General features: G+C 47.0%; 1 protein-coding gene across 6 annotated transcripts in view; it reads right to left on the reverse strand.

The window, feature by feature from the left end:
* Positions 1-11,644: 11,644 nt before the first annotated feature.
* SLC4A1 (solute carrier family 4 member 1 (Diego blood group)) overlaps positions 11,645-21,233 on the reverse strand; it is a 34,926-nt gene continuing 25,337 nt past the window's right edge. For all 6 annotated transcript variants that reach the window (XM_029574106.1, XM_029574104.1, XM_029574103.1 and 3 more), the window contains 5 exons: positions 20,968-21,134; positions 19,887-20,140; positions 19,213-19,382; positions 18,069-18,242; positions 11,645-17,241 (listed from right to left, as the gene is read on the reverse strand). In XM_029574106.1, the coding sequence (XP_029429966.1) occupies positions 17,161-17,241; positions 18,069-18,242; positions 19,213-19,382; positions 19,887-20,140; positions 20,968-21,134 (846 nt within the window). In that variant the 3' untranslated portion in view covers positions 11,645-17,160. The remainder of the gene's footprint in view (positions 17,242-18,068; positions 18,243-19,212; positions 19,383-19,886; positions 20,141-20,967; positions 21,135-21,233) is intronic.

A 21,233-nucleotide genomic window follows, 5' to 3' on the forward strand; every position in this document is an offset into this window, starting at 1 on the left:
AAACAGGAACGTTAAGGCACCCTAACAGAGAGGTTCTAATAAAAGCAAAAGTAGTCCATGTGCCTATATGTAAAGAACCACCTGAGTTAAAAGCTTCCAAATTATCCCTGTCATTTGAAAAGCAGGTTGTTAATACAAACACAAAACACACTTTGAAATGTCTGTATGCTAATGCAAGAAGTCTAAGAATTAAGTTGGGAGAGTTAGAGTGTATAGCAGTAAATGATGAGAAAGACATAATTGGCAACTCAGAGACCTGGTGGAAGTAGGATAAACCAGTGGGACAGTGCTATAACGGGGTACAAATTATATTACAGTGATAGGGAGGTGCAACTTGGTGGCAGGGTGGTGCTTTATATTCGGGATGACATAGACTCCAACAGGATAAACATCCTGCAAGAGACTAAGGGGCAGATTTTTAAAAAGTACGCACGCGCGTACTTGTGTTCGCACACCTGGCGCAAACAAGAGTACGCCAGATTTTAATAGATAAGCACATAGCCATGCATTTTTAAAATCCGGGGTCAGCACGCGCAAGGCTGCGCAAAATCGGCAGCCTGCGTGCGCCGAGCCGCACAGCCTGCCTCCGTTCCCTCCGAGGCCGCTCTGAAATCGGAGCGGCCTCGGAGGGAACTTTCTTTCCGGCGCCCCCACCTTCCCTTTCCTTCCCCTAACTAACCCGCCCCCCGGCCCTAACTAATTCCCCCCTTACCTTTATTTCAAAAGTTACGCCTGCCCAAGGAAGGTGTAACTTGTGCGCATGGGCCGGCTGCCGGCGCGCCGTGTTCCGGTCCGGGGGCTGGTCCGGAGGCCGCGGCCACATCCCCCGGAATGCCCCCGATGTCGCACCGGCCACGACACGCCCCCGCCCCCCCCCCAGGAAAGCCCCGGGATTTACACGCGTCCTGGGACTTGCGCACGCTGCCAAACCTATGCAACATAGGCTCGGTGCGCGAAGGGGGTGGAAGGGGCAACTTTTCGGGGGTTACGCGCGTACCCCTTTGAAAATCTGCCCCTAAATGCACAGTAGAATCTTTATGGGTAGAAATCCCATGTGTGTTGGCTAAGGGATAGATTTTCAGAGGTACGCACGGGCGTACATGTGTGCTCGCTACCCGGCGTGCACACATGTACGCCCGATTTTATAACATGTGCGCACAGACGTGCACATGTTATAAAATCAGGGGTCGGCACATGCAAGGGGGTGCACAATTGTGCACCTTGTGCGCGCCGAGCCGCACTGCCTTCCCCCGTTCCCTTCCCTTCCCCTACCTCCCCCGCCCTTTCCCTCCTACCTTTTTTTTTTTTGTTTTCTTTTATTTCAAAACTTACTTCAGCCCTGGGGTTGAAGAAAGTTGCGTAATCCCTGTCACAGCAGCAAATGGCCGCTGTGCCGGGAGCCTCTGACACCTTCCCACCCCTCCCCCTCCCCACCCCTTTTTGCAAGCCCTGCGACTTACACGCGTCCCGGGGCTTTACGCGTGTCGCTGGGCCTTTTGAAAATAGGCCCGGCGCGCGTAACCCTTTGAAAATCCGGCCCTAAGGGTATAGTGATAGGAGTATAATACCGTCCACCTGGCCAAAATTATAAGATGGACAAAGAAATGCTAAGATAAATAAATGAATCTAACCAATTTGGTAGTGCAGAAATAATGGTAGATTTCAGTTACCCCAGTATTGACTGGGTACATGTAATATCAGGGCTTGCTAGAGAGCTAAAGTTCCTGGATGGAATAAATGACTGCTTCATGGAGCAATTGGTTCAGGAACTGACCAGAGAGGAGCTATTTTAAATTTGATTCTTAGTGAAAAACAGGATTTGGTGAGAGAGGTGACGTTATGAATTTATGTGAGTTGTTTTGTTTGAAACTATTTTATTGTTTTATTGTGATCCGCTTAGCTTGACATTTTAAGAACATAAGAACATAAGAAATTGCCATGCTGGGTCAGACCAAGGGTCCATCAAGCCCAGCATCCTGTTTCCAACAGAGGCCAAAACCAGGCCACAAGAACCTGGCAAGTACTCAAACACTAAGAAGATCCCATGCTACTGATGCAATTAATAGCAGTGGCTATTCCCTAAGTAAACTTGATTTAATAGCCATTAATGGACTTCTCCTCCAAGAACTTATCCAAACCTTTTTTGAAGCCAGCTACACTAACTGCACTAACCACATCCTCTGGCAACAAATTCCAGAGCTTTATTGTACGTTGCGTGAAAAAGAATTTTCTCCGATTAGTCTTAAATGTGTTACTTGCTAACTTCATGGAATGCCCCCTAGTCCTTCTATTATTCGAAAGTGTAAATAACCGAGTCACATCTACTCGTTCAAGACCTCTCATGATCTTAAAGACCTCTATCATATCCCCCCTCAGCCGTCTCTTCTCCAAGCTGAAAAGCCCTAACCTCTTCAGCCTTTCCTCATAGGGGAGCTGTTCCATTCCCCTTATCATTTTGGTAGCCCTTCTCTGTACCTTCTCCATCGCAATTATATCTTTTTTGAGATGCGGCAACCAGAATTGTACACAGTATTCAAGGTGCGGTCTCACCATGGAGCGATACAGAGGCATTATGACATTTTCCGTTCTATTAACCATTCCCTTCCTAATAATTTTGTTATTATAGGTAGAATATAAATGCTATAAAATAAATAATGGTGGTGGGGCCACTTGGCAATAATGATCATAACATGATCAAATTTGAATTAATGACTGGTAGGGGGACAATAAGTAAATCTACAGCTCTAGCACTAAACTTTCAAAAGGGAAACTAATAAAACGAGAAAAATAGAAAAAAACTGAAAGGTGCAGCTGCAAAGGTTAAGAGTAAACAGCTGGCATGGGCATTGTTAAAAAATAAAAACAGTCCAGATGTATTCCACACATTAAAGGCCCGATTTTAAAAGGGCCACACGCAAAACTGGGGGATGTGTGCGTGACCAGGCCTTGCACACGCTGTGTGCATTTTAGAACAGGCCCGGCCACGCGCGTAACCCTGTTACGCGCAGAAGTGCTGTGCCCTGCAAAAGGGGCGGGCTGGGCACATGATCTGGGTGGGGGGCCGGGCCAGGACAATGCTATTAGATGCTGTTACAGGGAAGCGCACGCCGGCAGCTGGCCAGCACGCAGAAGTTACTTCAACTGAAAAGTTGAAGTAAGTTTTCAAACAAAAGAACCCCTAATAGGGGGAATTAGGGATCAGGGAGAAGAGGGGAAAAGGGTAGGAAGGTTAGGTAGGGGTGCAGGGAACTGGGGAAGACCTACTCGAGTTGCCGCTCGTTGGTTTAGAACATTTCTCCCCCCCTGCACGTGCGAGTGCCGACCTGCCCGCACATGCGCGTGCTTATTTTAAAATCCGGTGCGCATGCTGCCCCGGAGCAGGCATTCATTCTTGAGAAGCCCCAAAAAGATTACAGAAAAGCAGAAAATACCGCTTTCCTGTAAGTTCCTCTGGTGATATTAAGTCGGAGGAACCGAAAAAGGCTATTTCTAAAAATAAATAAATAAATAAATAAATAAATAAATAATACATTTGAAAAAAAAAGTTTGCTGGCAGTCAGGTTAGGAAAACGGAGGCTTGTAAGATTGAGCGTCCGTTTTCCTAACCTGCTGACCTCTCCTGGGAGCACAATTTCCCCATGCGCCTCCTTTTTACTGCGGCACCCTTTTAGATATAACGCCGGGTGCCCCGGCCGCATTAGGGGAGTGAGCGCTCAGTCATGAGCGCCCATTTTCCGCGTGTCGATATTGCCTCGGCCTGAGAGTTTGAATATGGACCTCTCTGCGTATTGTACCTGCCTAAGCTTATTGACCCACATCATGAGATAATGAAAATGCTTTTGTCAAGGAGATCTAATTAAACCTAGTTGCCTTACCCCACTGCCTCTCTCCTCCCCACCTCCGGCACGTCTTAACTGAAATAACAGTCCTCACGTCAGAACTCATATAAGCTCATAGCAAGTGGCTGTGTAACCTAGGTTAATGGGATTGAAACTCCTTGTCCGCACTGGTCAGCAGCGAACCATTAAGACTTTACTGCTGCCTCGATCTGCAGGTCGTGACCATACGTGCTAACGAGTTGCCACCTCACTGGGGAAGGAGGGCATTTGCCCAGATGATGGCAAAACATCTTTGTGCCATGAGCACAAACCGCACCCCAGGGCCAAGCCTTTCATTCTCTGGCAGTCCTTCCTTGGTGTAGAGCCCCTCCCATGCTGAGGTGATGGGCTCTTGAGGTGACAGTCGTACTGTGGATTACTTTCCAAAGAAAGGACAGAGCCAGCATCCATACCGACTGGTAAGGATGCTTTGCATATGATCTCTACCAGGCCAATGCAGGTGCCCTTAACCTCACCAAACAACTGCTCTCCTGAGCTGACTGGCTCTCCCCCTCCAGTAGTGAAGACAAGTAGACTGTGGCACACACTCCTGCGTCGGGACCTAGAACACAAAACACAAAGAAAGAAATTAAGTAATAGATGAAGGAACCGAAGTAAAGTGCCAGCAGTTTGGGCTGTAGACCCGTCTGATATCTATATCCTGACAAGTCAGGTCATCTTAGATCAGAAATCCCATGCGTAGGTTCCTAATGGCAGCTGTGATTACACCAACAGTTGTAACTGGAGCAATCTGCAAGTATTTCAAAAGCAGGGCACAGTGGGCAGGTCTGAAGCCATTCAGCTTATTTGGCCCTACATGACTTAGTCTACTTAAAGCCATGCCTGCCCAGCAACACAATGCTACATGTGAGGCCAATGACTAGTAGTTCATGCATACAGGAAGACAACCATTTCCGATGCACAAGGCATATTAACATAGTGGCATAATGAGACAAGGATGCCTGAAGGTGGACAAATTTACTCCTGAGAGGTGCTCAGGGTATGACAGGTTACAATCAATCTGAATATATTCAGGACACGGGTCTGGCAAGCCCAGCTGTAATAGCCAAGCCAATCTGCCCCAAGGATGCCCCACTGGTTACTAACATGAAAGTTCGGCCATGAAGACAGTACCAACCTTCCCTCCCCCGGCATAATGTTGATGGTACTACAGGCTGTGGATAGCGCTGGATCTGAGATTGGTAGATAAGCCCTCCTGTTTCTGCTAGCATTTTTTTTTTTTTTTTGTCATGGGCTTGTGGACTACACCTCGAGTGCCAAAAATGTGCCACCTCTGACCAGCCCACTCAGCACAACACACTCCTTCATGAAGTGGGATGACTTTCAGGCCTACAGTGCTCTCAAACTCCAGGCCCTGTCTGCTGTGGTGACATCCCAAGCCCGCCACTAGATGAGATTGCATCCTGCTGGAAAGTATGCTGAGGGGCTTAACTATGACTGCCCATACCAAGGAAGGGCAAATGTGGCAATCCCCTCGTGGCAACCTGCAAGATTTGGGAGGGAGGGCCACCACTCCTGCCTAACCTATTCATCAACTCCATCTGCATGACTTTTCCATTCACCTTTCACCACCTGCACATTGATGTACCTGCACAGCACTGCGCATACCTGAGAATGCTATATAAAAGTTAAACGGTAGCAGATCACACCTGGCCGATGAGATCTGGGAATGGACAGCATATTTCTAGACCCAATGAAACATACAGCCCATCCACACCAACCATTCAGCTTTACAATCCCTACCACTCCCTCAGGAATCCTCTACCCTTATCCCATGCTCACACCTGGGAACTCTCAGGGTTTGGCCCGGAGACTCCGGAATTCTAAAAGAATTACCGGGTCTCCGGGCCAATACCGGAAACCTCCGGGTGCTGCAGCAAAACCCATCTGCTTGGGCCCGGAAAGAAGAAAGGACCGTCATTGGTCTTGCGCGGCTGAAAAAGGAGGAGCTCGACAGTGATTTCTACCATCTCCGGACCTTTTCAACTCTTAACTTCGCTTCCTCGTGACGCCGCCTGCTCCTGCACAGCCTGTTTCCTGTACCCAGCCACTTGCCAGCCCCACTTGCCTTGGCCAATCGACATTGCGAGTTCCTGCCCGTGCATCAAACGAGGAGTAAGAAACAGGCAGCGTCCACTTCCGCAGCACAGGAGGAGAAGGCAGAGGCTGCTGCTGCTCCAGGAGCCCAAGCTAGAGTCTGCTGTTAGTGTGTTTTGAAAGGGGAGGAGAGAGAATGAATGAGCAGGTCTGTGAGCGTGAGTGAGTGTGTATTTGTGTAGGAAGAAGAGATATGAGAGTGTATGTAGGCGAGTAGGAGAGAGCTGAGTGCAAGTGAGCATGGGTGTGAAAGTGAGTGGGCAGGTGTGTATGGAAGAGGGAGAGATGTGAGTGAGCGTGTGTGTGTTGGTGGGAGAATGGCAGTGAAAGTAAGTGTGAACATGTAAGAGTGTTTATGAGAGCAAATTTGTGAGCATCCAGTCCCACTGTGCAGTTCCCCTCCCCCCGTCCCCCATGGTAATCTCAGGGTGACAGTGACAACGGAAAAACCTGCTGCCCGGTCTATGCTGCCCTAATCTAGATCCATAAGTGCATGCACCTCCCACACAATCAGCTTCTTCCAGGTCATTCCAGCCTGCTTCCTAAGGAGGAGGCCTCCTTCACAGGCCACCCCATGTACCTGGTATCCGCTGAATCCGTGGACCAATATCCTCCTCTGCTTCCCTTCCTCTGAACCAGGTTGGCCCACTGACCTTGGGATCTCCATGCTGGACTGTGTGGGACTGCCATACTCCTCATTCCTAATAAGCAACGTCCATGTGATCTTATAATCAAATGAAACAAACAGGATACCCAGCTGAAGAAGTAAAACCTGTGAGTTTCCCTTCCTTTCTCCTGCTGCTGCTGCTTATTTGTCTGCCCACAGCCTGCCTCGAACCTTTTCTTATTTTTTCTGTTGTGACCAACCAGCGCTGTGTTCCACCTGTCCTTGTTTCTCACCACAGGGGTGGGACCCCCTTTTCCAAATAAAACTAGAGAGGGGAGGCCAAGGGCGAAGGCTCTGTGATGGGCCCTTGGCTACTTAGGGAGTGGCCACGACATCTTAATGTTTGAATTTCACTGGTCAGGGGCAATCTCCCTCTCAAACGGCAGAACTAGAGGTTCGCAGCAGGGAGGCAGCTCACTCCACTCTCCCTGCTTTCAAGAGATCATGCCTGTTGGAGACCCCCATTCCAGGAAACGTGGCCGTCTTTTTATAACAGTTTATTCCTACATCTTATAAAACAATCAGCGAAAGGATATTTGCAAACTCCAGCTGAGGTTATCTTGCAAAAACCTAACCTAAATCCTTAACGATGTCCTTCACATCTTTCTATCAGGCCGAGTCAATAAAGTCCGCGGGAGAGACGGCGCTCCGAGACTAGCGCCTGCTCTCCTGGGCACGCAATTCTTTATTTAAATTAGGGTCCGCGCTAATAAGGAGGCGGCGGCTGTCAGCAGGTCTGACAGCCGATGCTTAATTTTACCGGCGTCGGTTGTTGAACCCGCTGACAGCCACGGGTTTGGAAAATGGACGCCGGCACAAACGGAGCGTCTGTTTTCCAACCCGCGGACCGCGGGCAGATTTTTATTTTTTTTTAAATAAGTTTTTATTTTTTTGGGGGGGGGGGGGGGGCCCTCCAACTTAATATCACCATGATATTAAGTTGGAGGGTGTACAGAAAAGCCCGGTGCCGTCTGAAATTAACGCCTATGGCAGGTGTTAATTTCTGAGAGTAAAATGTGCAGCTTGGCCACACATTTTACTTTCTGTATTGCGGGTGACTAACTAATAGGCTCATCAACATGCATTTGCATGTGATGAGCGCTATTAGTTTTTGTGGGGTGTTGGCTGCGCGTTTTCCTCGCGCTATTACCCCTTACAGTATAAGGGGTAATAATAGCGTGCCAAAAACGTGCGGCCAAATGTATCGGTCTGTATGTCTTTAACATTACATTTCATCAACTTTTATATGTTATCTAAGAGAAAAAATATAAACTATTTCTCAAAACACTGCAAAGTTATCACTGACACTTACTCTCGACCTTTTGGCTAAGATCAGGTTTCCAGGAAAAGTGGAAATAGGACAGGTTTCCTAACCTCATGGTTAACTGTGATCAGTGGAAAGAAATTCTAGGAATATCCACCTCTCTGCAGAAAACACCCAGAGGCAGATAACCACTCCCCAGCTGGGATCTACTGTGAGTCCTTTGTTTGAAATAAGATGTGCACCTCCCTAGTGCCACCTCATCTTGTAGCTCTCCCAGTGCCCCAGGCTCCAGTCTGTTCCTGAGTTCCAGTTCCCTCTTACCTGCACCCAGCTCCAGTCTTTTCCCGAGTTCCAGTTCCCTCTTACCTGCACCCAGCTCCAGTCTGCTCCTGAGTTCCAGTTCCTTCTTACCTGCACCCAGCTCCAGTCTGTTCCTGAGTTCCAGTTCCTTCTTACCTGCACCCAGCTCCAGTCTGTTCCTGAGTTCCAGTTCCCTCTTACCTGCACCCAGCTCCAGTCTGTTCCTGGGTTCCAGTTCCTTCTTACCTGCAACCAGCTCCAGTCTGTTCTTGAGTTCCAGTTCCCTCTTACCTGCACCCAGCTCCAGTCTGTTCCTGAGTTCCAGTTCACTTTTACCTGCACCCAGCTCCAGTCTGTTCCTGAGTTCCAGTTCCCTCTTACCTGCACCCAGCTCCAGTCTGTTCCTGAGTTCCAGTTCACTCTTACCTGCACCCAGCTCCAGTCTGTTCCTGAGATCCAGTTCTCTCTTAACTGCACCCAGCTCCAGTCTGTTCCTGAGTTCCAGTTCACTCTCACCTGCACCCAGCTCCAGTCTGTTCCCGAGTTCCAGGTCACTCTTACCTGCACTCAGCTCCAGTCTGCTCCCGAGTTCCAGGTCACTCTTACCTGCACCCAGCTCCAGTCTGTTCCTGAGTTCCAGGTCACTCTTACCTGCACTCAGCTCCAGTCTGCTCCCGAGTTCCAGGTCACTCTTACCTGCACCCAGCTCCAGTCTGTTCCTGAGTTCCAGGTCACTCTTACCTGCACCCAGCTCCAGTCTGTTCCCGAGTTCCAGGTCCCTCTTATCTGCACCCAGCTCCAGTCTGTTCCCGAGTTCCAGATCACTCTTACCTGCACCCAGCTCCAGTCTGTTCCTGAGTTCCAGATCACTCTTACCTGCACCCAGCTCCAGTCTGTTCCTGAGTTCCAGATCACTCTTACCTGCACCCAGCTCCAGGAACAGAAGATTTAAAAAAAAATTATTTTTTTTTAAAGTGCTGGCAGTCAGGTTTGGGAAACATACTCAATTAACCATCGTCCGTTTTCTAAACTGGCGGATAGCCACGGACAGCCAACTGGTCACAGACGCCAGTTGTCAACGGGGTGCCCAATTGACCCTAGTGCCTCCTTGATAGCGCAACCCCCAATTAAAATATTGCATGGCACCCCCAGGAGAGGTGCCTGGGGGCATGTTAGGAAAGCATGCACTGAAGTCTCAGCGCTCACTTTCAACACATTTTTTTTCATCGACCCCCCAATTTAATTATGTATATAGGGAGCCTAGTTGCACCATAAAGTACCATAGACTGTTCTTTTATGTGATTTCCTTGGAAGGTGAAAACTAATTAAATCGTGTGGATTTGGTACTGGGAATTTGGATTTTGTTTTCTCAGTGATGGCTTGTTTTCCTTGATGGGTCTTTTTCGGGGTGGAATTTCCTAATATCTTTGTCCTAATCTATCTGGTTTTTTTTTCCCCATAAATCTCATTCTTTGACTGCGTTTATGCTCTTTCTTTTCGACTGCTGGATTTTTTCTTTAGATTTTGTGCAGTTGCATTGTATATCTTTGTAACTTACATATTTGAAAACCTAATAAATAGTTAAAAAAAAAGAAAATATACTGATTGCGGTGACATGGATATGTGCGTGTGATGCCCTAGGATCTGCATGCTGCCTTGCTGGCGTTATCCACTTTCCCCTGCCACTTTCACTTTACCAGATAAGTCTTCCCTGTGCTCCTCTTTCTGAGATGCCTTGTACAGTTTGAATGCTGATATTTTTTGTTCTTATTTTTTCGGCCCCCCCTCTTTTGAAAACCATATAGGGAAAGGATGTGCGGAGAAAAAAAATCATTTCGGTTCATTCATTCGTTTTCGGACCATTTTTCTTCACTTTTTTCATTATGTATGTTTTTTTTAATTTTTTAAAATTTTGTTGAATTTTTATTCGTTTCAGAAAATAGCGCACACTGTTCGTATAGTAACATAGTAAATGACGGCAGAAAAAGACCAAGGTGGTTCATTCAGTTTGCCCAGCAAGATTTTTTTTTTTTTTATAATGGTGGTAACTGCTGCTCCATGCAGGTTACCCAAGCCTTCCACAATTGTGCAAACTATTTACGAACAAACCCCCAAAGTTTGGGAATTTGCAGCGGCACGGGCCATTCATATTTGTTTTCAAAAATCCAAATCAAATCTGTCTGACTTGGTTCAGATCCCTTATTTGTTTTCAACAAATGCACATCCCTAATGTCCTTTTCTGTTTATGTACTTTCTTCAAATGGGGGGGACATCGTTTTGATTGGGGAGTGGGGGGGCGGGGGTTTCAAACAAATCAACCTCCGTCCCTGCCCGCCCAGCTCCTTAGTTTCTGCTGCCGGGTGGAGCAAAACATTGGTCAGGCCATAGCCCTGGTGGCCCACCCCATGCCCACTGCTTGTATGTAGACGGTTGCAGCTCCAAAGGGCTCAGAATTCCTAACATCACCTGGGCCATCGCTGTACGTGAGTAATAGGTATGTGAGCTCCCCGTCGCTGCCTGTATGCAAGTGGGCTCACAGTGGGTAGTGGGAAAGATGATGAATGTGGGGGAGATTTCCCTGTCTACTGTGCCACCATAGATTCTACACCCTCCCTCTTATCACCACCTTCCATGCCTGCCCTGATCATGTTTTTTTATTTTTTTTTTATTTTATTATTTTTATATACCGACATTCATCTCAATTGAGATATCACACCGGTTTTACATTCAGGTACTGTAGGTATTTCCCTATCCCCAGAGGGCTTACAATCTAAGTTTTTTGTACCTGAGGCAATGTAGGGTAAAGTGACTTGCCCAAGGTCACAAGGAGTGACAGCGGGACTTGAACCCTGGTCTCCTGGTTCATAGTCCACTGCTCTAACCACTAGGCTATTCCTCCTCCCTTACTGGCGGGCACTTGTGCATGAGCTCAAGGTGAACATGGTGCCTACATGAAAGAGAGCCCATGGTGAGGATGGAGTCAATCTGGGGTGGGGACAGGACCCCTCCAAAGTCAGGAAGGGGGAAAAGTGGAGAGGGAGATCTCAAACCTGACAGTGAACGTGACAGGATGGTGCAATGGTGCCCCCTGGTGGTTGAACTTGCAAGGAAGGATGCAGCACTTTTGAAAAAAAATAATTGCCCCCAAAAGACAGGGGGGCCCTGATTTTCAAAAGCATTTACATACTTAAAATTGGGCTTTGCTTGTGTAAATGCACTTTACTTGAGTAAGTGGGCTTTTGAAAATTGCTACAATTGAATTGTCCATAGGATTTACTTGCATTAAGTGCACATACATGGGTTAATGGCTTTTGAAACCTGCTCCAGGAGCATGCCATCTTTACATGTGTAACTCCTTTGAAAATTACCTCCAAGGGGGTGTGAGTCTTAAAGCAAGACACAAGGTTTAATGGGGAGTCAGTGACATGTTAAAGCAATTTATTTGCATATAATCTGTTACAACCAGTAATGCATTCATCCAGACAACAGACTTAAAAAAATAGAAATTTGCAAACTTAGCAGATCCACAGAAACGGATATGGGCAGTTGGTAGGAGCTACGGTACAAAATCATCCATTGCTATATAAGAAAGTTAGGCACACATTATATCTGTGAGGAAATGGAGTTTGGTGGCATAAAAATGTTTGCTTTGGCTCTCAGATAAGAGCCAACTTCCTGAGCAAAACCAATTCCCATTTCTAAATGCCAGCAAAGGTGCCCGGCCTCTTCCCCCTCCACAAAGCTCCTCTGGACGTTCACTGTGCTCTGCACTTCCTCTCTTCCCTCCGGCTGCGCTGTGAAAGGGGAAACAGGGCACCCCTGCTGCATTCACCTTTGGGGGCGACCCCACATTGTTCCCAGACCTAAACCCGTTCCCCGTTTCATGCCCTATCCATTTCAAGGTTTCTCGCTGCGGGGACTCCACCAGATCTCTCAAGCCTCCTCTGCCCAGAGCAGCCTAGTAGGGTCCTGAATTGCTGACTCTCCTCTCTGCCGAGGAAATCCAGTTCTTCATATTTGGCTCCCAGCTTTGGGAATTCCCTCCCGCTTGCCATACGCAGAGTCAAGGATTTCTCCCAAGTTCAGAAAATCTTGTTAACACAATCGTGTTTTCGCAGGAATGTGTTAACTATTTTCACCGCCCTGGCTTGTTGATCATTCCTATATTCATTTTACTGTTTTAACTTGGTTTTATGCTCTTATATTTTGGTTCTGTTATTGTTTTTATTGTAATTTGCTCTTACTAATGATTTATGTTATGTTTTCTCAATTTCCGTGTACATTGCTTTGATTATCCTTGTAAGAAAGGCAATTAATCAAGTCTATTAAACTAACTAAATAACTACATCTTCTTGCTGCCCTCTCTTAAACAGAACAGCCGGGAGCAGAGACAGAACCCCCCTCCTGCATTCCTCTAACCCACTCTCTAGGATTGACAAAGAGTGCATCATGTCGCTCTCAGCTTCCACTGATGCTGCTCCCATTCTTCCTTCCTCCCTGTGCACTGGAAAGCACAATTATTATTTTTTCCCCCCTGATAAGGAGGACATTATAGCAAACTTGTGCAAACAGACTTGTAGAAAGGATTACACATACTGGATTTTGCACACAAGACACCCATGGGAGATGCGCCTGCGTGCTTGCAGCTTCTGTGCGAGCCAAAGCAGTGTCTTTGGCTAGCATGGACTAGCTGCTTTGGAAGAACCTGATACAGTAAAAGCCACTTCATCCCATCCCTTCATGGGTTCAGGCCCTGAGAGCACTTTTCTGCTGCATGCTACTTTGCAAAGACCTACAGGCCTCAGTCCTGAGAATTCCTGAGCTGGGTCAAGGGCCAACTATCTTGTGCTGCCAAACAAATAAGGTATGAGGGTTCCTCGTGCCAGCCTGAATGCACATCACCATAAGACCATGATGCAGTCTTGGTTTGCTAACTCCCAACAAAATCTGGTGCAGACTGGCAAGGGGCTTAAAAACCCCAAACAAGAGTAGATTTAAAATCTCAGAGCAAAATGGTTTGGTATGAAGCACCGCAAGCGGATGAGGACTGCCTTCTGTCTGGCCACAGACTGAAAAATTCGGAACTGAATCTCTGAGAGCACCGAGCAGTAAAGCTGCTGATCAGAACCATTGCTATAGTCCTGGGCTTGCAGAGAGAGGAAGGGGTGGGCTCCCTTCTCCCCCTCCTCTCTTGCAAAAAAAAAAAAAAAAGCAAAGTCTCTTTAGAACTTGAAAAGCAACACTTTTTTTTTTTAATTCATTTTTTGTTAGGTTCATTTAAAAAGATACAATTTTTGATAAATCCACTAAAAAAATAAATTAGAAAAATGTCTTAATATTATCTTCAGATTTACAATAACCAGGGGTAAGTAACCCCCGTCCTGAAGTGCCACAAACAGGTCTGGCTATTAGGACATCTACAATTAAGATATATAAGAGAGATCTGTGTGCCCTGCCTCTGTTGTAAGCACAGTTCTCTCAGGCATATTCCTTGTGGACGTCCTGAAACCCAAACCTGTTTGCGGCTCTCCAGGGCTGAGTTGCTTACCCCACTTCCTATTCTATCCATTTTTTTTTTTTGGTTTGATTCCTGGTTTCTGATACCAGATTCTGCCGCCTTCCCTACTCTGCCAAGAGCTGCTGGGAAGCCTCATTCTTCCTGGTCAAGAGCGAGCATGATGACCGAGGTCGAGGGACAGAACATGGAGGATCAAGCGTGCATGGACCCGCTACTGACTGCGCCCTCTCTCCTGATCCAGGGGAATCTCAGCACAGCCTGGGGACCAAGCGAGCTGGGCATTGGGGTAGGAGCTGGAGGGAGGTGCAAAGCACTTTTGTACTCAGACCATATGTGTGGGTGTGGGGGGTGGGGGGGGGTGGGGGGGTGTGCCTCAGACATCACCCCCATGAGGGATCACCACAGGCACAATTTGGGCAAGGCCTGGGGAGGGGGGGGGGGATCACCCTGGCTTTTCTTCCCCTGTGTCTACAGAACACCAAGTCACCAAGATATTTGGAAACACCGGCAATTCCAGAATCCTGGAGGCCCTCCACCATCGGCAATGCCCGCCCAGTCTGAGCAGATCCCATGTTATTTAACTACCATTTTTAGGTGTTCTGGGCCTGTTAGCTCTGCTTTTGTCAAAAAAAAAACCCAAAACAAAATTCAAAGCACTACAACTCCCAGACTGCTTAGAGAAAACAGAGCTGCCACATGATCCAGGTCAAGATGGGAGACTTTTGACTACATTTGGTTTTTGAACTTACATCCCAATGCACTGCGGTATTGTAAGCTCCTGTGACCTGTGAGATCAGATTGCAGGTGCCAGAATGCATCAGGATGGGCGGGGGGTCATTAGAGATCCAGGACTGGTCTGAAATCTCCCTCCTTGGACTGGGATACTTGACAACTTTGGAGAAGGGAGTTTAAAAGAATAGAATTGACCCAAATTCTCCCTGGTGTCAGGTCTGTGATCTGAATCCACGTGCCACATTCCTCACTGCCCGCAGTACCACCTAGCACCAGATGGCTCCTGTTTTTACCCCCATGAATCCAAGCTTTTCTTGCTTATTTCCTGACTGTGATACATTTTAAGATCCACCCCAAGACCTATCCAAAGGCTACATGGGTGCCTTCTTTAGATAATCTGCTTAATGAAACTGGACCTAGAAGTTCAGAGATGCAGTGGGGTCAAAAGTGGATCTGGCACAGCCTGTCCCCAGTGACCTCAAACTCATCCCCTGCCAATCGCCTCCTAGCTTGTCAGATCCAAGTCATTCATTTCATTTTTAAATTAAACTAAACTCTAAAGCACCAGTCATATCTGCCTCAGGTACAAAATTAGATTGTCAGCCCTACGGGGATAGGGAAATACCTACAGTACCTGAATGTAATCCGCTTTGATGTACACTTTGAAGTGCTGAAAAGCAGAATATAAAAATCTAAATAACAATAAAAAATATCTGCCCTGTGCATGTGGCTATTGTCAACCATACAAAATAGTGAACAAAGTCATCGCCTGTGTATATTTACATCTTCCACTGTCTACAAAACTGATAATGTTAGCAAATCCCCCAAATTCGAATCTAACCAGCTAATAAGATATATATATATAAAAAACAGATCAAGATAGAAAAGTGGGACTTCTCACCAAAGCCAAGCAGACAGGTTATGGGTCAGAAAGTAGCCTGCAGGCCAGGATCAGCGGCCAGCTTCCTGCCTGAGAAGGCGAGAAAGGGCTAGCGTGTCACTTTTACTAGTCCATCGAGGATCGCTGTGGTCAGGCCAGCAGTAGCAGCGGGGCACGCGATGATGTCACGAAGCCCCCCCCCCCCTTTTCCCGCAATAGACGAGAGCTTCGTGGCATCACCGCTCCACCGCTAGCACAAAATGGCTGCTCCCTCAGCTTGCGATGATGGGGGACTCTCTGCCAGTCCAGTGCATGTCTTTTGGAGGAAGATCATGAAGCCTGGCCACTTTTGCCCACCCCTTAGGGGCATATATCCTAGTCGGACTCAGAAACAGCCCTGCTTCAGGATACTTTGCCACCCACCCCCTTCCCATGATATTAATTCATCGTTGCAGCCACCTAAGAACCAGCAGTGCAGTGTTTAAGTTGGGGGAGGGAAGCGAAGCAGGGGACGGAGACGTTGATATTCTGCCCCCCCCCCCCCCCCACAATCTCAACACCACCACCGCCACGTGCATAGACTGGCAAGCCAGGACATGGTTAACAGGCAGAATACAGACATGGGTTAAGGAAGATCCATGTATGTATAGAAAATCTCTATGTGCAGTTAAAAAGGTAAAGAAACAGATGGGCTCTCTTGCAGCACCTACTGAGAAAACAGCCTTTCTTCACAGTGCTGAGTGCTATTAGGAAGAGACACCACTATCTTCTCAAAAGCACTCCTGCCTCCCCCTCTCCTATAGACCCTAAAACCGATTCCTTCCTCCCTGCTATCCCGGATTCACTCACCGCCTGCATTCTAGGTCAGGAACATGCTAAATCTGCTTATTGCGGGCCGGACCCATGACTTGGCAGCCGTTCCACGCCTTGCCATGTGGGAATTTCGGGGTTTCATTCCAGAGCCTGGTTTCTGTCCTTCGGCTCGCTGGAGGTGGGGGATGCTATGACGGCGGCATTCACAGCCCTCTTACCCCTCCCCCCCCCCCCAGAAGGAGAGAGTCCCAGACACTTGTTCTGGAGGGAGTCAAGAGCTGGCACTGTGATGGCCATCCTAGGAGGGGTGAGAGGGTTAAAAATGGGGAAATGCCCACCCACCCATCCCCCCAGGTAGATGTAAATGGAGGCTCAGGGCATCATAGCTCTGGAAGAGCCCTGATTCATAGGAGCATGAGGAAACTGCTGGGTTGAAACAATCTGTACAACGGACCCCCCTGTACTCATATGTGTACATGATTATACGATAAGATATAACACAAGAACACAGGCTCACACACATGAGGACACAATCACTCATGTGCCTGTGTATGCACATGTAAGGCACTTCGTCCATGTTTCTGTCTCCCCCCAGAGAGTCCCTTTTCTCATTAGGCGCACTCTTCCCTGGCCAGAAAGCAGTTTCTGCCCAGAGAGAGGAAGCTACTTACCCACCATTTTCAGAAATTGCAACATTTTGGGCCACATCACACACAGAAAGTACAAGCTGTTCCCTTTTAAACCTGATTAGTTCCAGTAAAAATGAATCTGATTTTGTTTCGGTCCTGATCAACCTCTTTGCCGGTCATCCTATGAGGCAGGAGACAAAGACTGTCCTGGGGTTTACCGGCACTCCTGGTGTTGGCTTCAGAAGACATCGTGGCCAAGATTTATCAAAAGGCGTTTCTCTTGTTTTTGTGGCTGTGGGGAAAACCACTGATAAATCAGACCCTGGGTCTTGACTGAGGACAGAAGACCAGTTCTGGCACCTCAGACTGGCATCGGGACCTCGTCGTACACGTCCTGCCCCTCTGTCTCGTCAAAGTTCACCTGTACATCATCTGCATCAAGCTACAGGGAAAATGGAAACAAGATCACCAGCCGCACCAAACACACCAAGGATATGAAGCCTGATTCTGTATGTGGACTGCTGAGACAGGTAGATGCCTGGTCTGTCTGCTGTGGACTATATCTGTTAGGGATTTCTGTGTGTCTGTGTTAAATTCTGGGTATAGACATCCAGTCCAAACTAGGAAATGGAAACCTTTTAAGAAGATGGATTTAGTGATAGCAAAGAAGGCCTCCCATTGAGAAAACTCAGAGTATGGCACTGTTTATAAATGGAGAATATACCAAAGAAAGTGTTATTCTAAATAAACATTTATTCAAAACTCATAACCATCAACGTGTCAGCTCCCAACAGAACCATTGTAAGAGTCAATGTTCTTCAAAGAAATGAAGGGAATATATGCTTAGACCTATATGTGTGTTGCCTCCTTGTCTTGTACGTTAGGTTCAGAGAAAATGTGAGGAGGTAATTCTTTGTTGAGTTGGCTGGTGATGGTGGATGTTGAAGTGGTCTACCAGAAGAGGTGGGGGAAGCCAGTGCTGTGGCAATTTGGATATGCTTGAGATAGACAAAGAGGTAAGTAGGAGGACAGGTTGAGAAGTTGGGTGAAAGGCATGAAGAAGAAGGGGATGATGTTGATTAAGTCTGGGAATATGTATGCTGATCCACACTTGAAGACAAGTAAGCAAATTGGATGGGCCTATTGGTCCCCACCAACCATCTTCTACTATCTTACTATATCTTCATTCAGTGTTAAAACTAGCCCTGCACTGCACTCACAGGACTTGAGGATGGCACATACATACAGAGGGTGCAGCACTAGACTTACACATTTCAACTCCAGGTTTCGGAAGATCTTGGGAAGTAGGAACCTTCGCAGGGGCACAGTCAGGATCAGAATGAAGGGCAGTGCCAAGGAAGCTGGGGTGGACTTCACCACCCATAGGGCCACCAGACACAGGATCTGGATGAGCGTGAAGATGTGCATTCGCCAGGTCTTCACCTACAGAGTAACCAGGCAAGAGGGGTCAGAAACAGAAATGCAACCCTCTTCTCCCCTCTGTTGGCACCACAGTGCACAAGCCAATACTGCATGCATCTTAATCAGAATTTGCAGGGTGCGCCCTCATATTACCTGAAGCTTTCCTGAGGAAGGGAGAGAATCTCCGAAGACACAATGGGAGTTGGATCTTAGCTGAACTATTTTGGTGGTGTTTCACAAAGGCTCATCAGGAGCCTAAAATGTTAAATCAGTTTCCACCTGGTATACAGGGGAATGAAATCGACATATGCACCAGATCCGAATCCTTAAGTCCATGTAGTATGTGAATCCCACGAGCTCTTGAAGGACCCAGAGCCATTAATACAATACGTATCTGGGTAACCTCTGGAGATTATAGTCCAGTTCTACTCTTCTAACTCATCCTAATGTACTCTGGTCTCTGGAGTCACGCTCTTTTCATGGATCATGGACCAGAATGCATTTGGAGGGGGGTCAGAACACCAAGACTGGAGTACAGTTTGCAGCAGGTAAAGAGTCTGGTTGTGCTCCTATATTCCATGGGTATCTCACCATGCACAACACAAGCATGCCCCAAAGGATTGAGACCCTGTGAACCTGAGGAATAGACATAATCCACAGCCAGCTGATGGATCGATAGCAAAGCAACAGTCTTTAGCACCATTCATCTCTATGTGTCTCAAGGCACCCGAGACCTCACATATGTCACCACACGCTAGACTAAAAAGCTGCCAGGGAAAGTACATACCATCTGTACTGAAGTTTCTCCACAGTGCTTTGAAAATAAACTCTAAGGCATCTTTACAAAACATGACATATTTGTGTGCAGTAGAATCCTTTTTTAATATCTTGAACATGCATTTGATTTGAAGACAGTTCAGCAGAGCCTGTGGCGAAAGCCACTGCAAAAATCGTTCCACTATCTCTTGCTCATTTCTCTCTGCTCACTTACCCTTTTCACATAGGGTACATCGGGGTGGTACTTGGGGGGCTTGAGCAGGAGCAGCATTCGGTCAAAAAGTTGTATTCCATTCAGGGAGGTTACTCCCATGTAAAGGAAGATCCCAAACAGCACAGCTAGAGGAATGAGCTTCAGGATGGGCTCCATCAGGATGGAGAGACCTAGACAAAGAAAAAGAGATTTTAGTCACCCACTCTAAAAGCTGTTTTCTTACCAAGGAGGCAAGTTTCAAAACAGCCCTCCAAGGTGGAAAGCCCACAGATACTTTCTCTTCGAAATTAACAATCCCCCCTCCCCTCATTCAACTGGGCCAAAGACTTTACATTTCTCCTTAACCCAGATGGAAGAATGTGTGCTGTGCAACCCCCATGCACAATTTAGGCACAATTTAGGTTAAGGTTGGCCAGTTCTTGGATGGCCCTTTTATTTAGGTAAATGACATTGTCCTCCAAATGATGTTTTTTGGAAGGAGCCATGTCCAAGCTTCTTGGCTCCATGTTGGCCTTTGTAGGTTGACTTTGATACCCAAGAACAGTTACAAATATTTGAAAGATTATTACTTTTAGCAAGGCACAATATTACCTGACAAAGTGCAAACAAGACCACTGGGTATTTCTGCAGTCATTTAAAATAGCTCCTGTAGATAAACATTTTGAAGGACTTACCTACAAGGATGGCCACCAGGAGCCCACTGATCCTCTGTTCTATGACATATTGAATCTGGACTTTTTCCCCTGGGCTGGTAGGTTTGCTCATCACAGTCAGGGCGTTGACATGCGTGACTGTCCTCACCGTTGTTGCACTGAGCCAGGGCATCCCAAAGAGGGCACAGACACCCCCCATGCCAACAATCAACAATAGGTCCAGGTGGAAACCAGACCCCTTCACCAGCTTCCTTTCTGGCTTGCTCACAATCAGCCTAGAAAAGAGACACAAGGCAAAGTGTTAGCCAAAATCTAGTGATGGTTGAAGTCATCCTCTTTGGATGACTTTAGCATCATCAATCCTTCATCAGTAGAACCCAACATCTTGGGCCAGCCTGGTGGTTCAGTGGAAGAGTGAGAGACTTGAGTTCAATTCATGGCTCGGGTCTTCTGTTCCCCAATGTCAGAAGGGTCTGGGGAAGCTAAAGAGGCAACTTTCATGGCTCCTGGGGATGAAGAAGATACAGGCATCATGGCTGGATTTTGGGCCCAAGATTGCTGGGTTCCTGAAGGAGCTCTTGGGTATTAACCACCCCCAGCCAAGAAGGGGATATAAAATAGGGGGGGGGGGGGGATCTCTGGGTAGTCATGAATGAAGGATCCCAGCCTGGTTCCAATTGAGCTGGAAACTCAAGGGAGCAGGGCATAAAATTCCCTTATCAATTCACTAATAAGGACAACCAATGCAACCAACCCTTTCAACTGATCATTTCAATAACCAATAATAGATTGATCCATATCCATCCTTTAAATCAATTCAAAAGCCACTTTGATCAATTATATAATTGTAAAAATGGTATAGAAATGATTTAAATTAAATAAATAAAAGCCAAAAATCAATACACGATTCCACCCGATTAATTAATCCAACAGCCAACTGATTACTCTAACAAAACAAACAACTACCCAGCCAATCAGTCTACTAAATCCTATCAATCAATTACACCATTCCCTCTTGCTCTTCATTTCTCTTTCCTCTTTTCTTGCCTTCCCCCTCTTCCATAAAGTCAGCAACAAAGAGGGATCGAAAATCTTTTCTTACGTTGTGATCTGTGACTCCATGAAGATGAGGATGAAGACCAGCAAAGCTGGAACAACACTAGCAAACATCATCCAGATGGGAAAATCCTTGTCAATCCCCATTGGATTGATAAACCAGCCCCGGGCACTGGAGTTGGACACGTCCAAGCCTTTAGGGACACTCAATTTCTAGAAAAGAATGAGGAAGAAGTGAATTATTCTGCCAATAGTCCCACTTGGTCTGATTCTGGAAGGTCCCCATTTTCCCACATAAGTTCTTGGAGGAGA

The sequence above is a fragment of the Rhinatrema bivittatum genome, chromosome 12 (assembly GCF_901001135.1).
Source record: "Rhinatrema bivittatum chromosome 12, aRhiBiv1.1, whole genome shotgun sequence".
NCBI classification, from domain to species: domain Eukaryota; kingdom Metazoa; phylum Chordata; class Amphibia; order Gymnophiona; family Rhinatrematidae; genus Rhinatrema; species Rhinatrema bivittatum.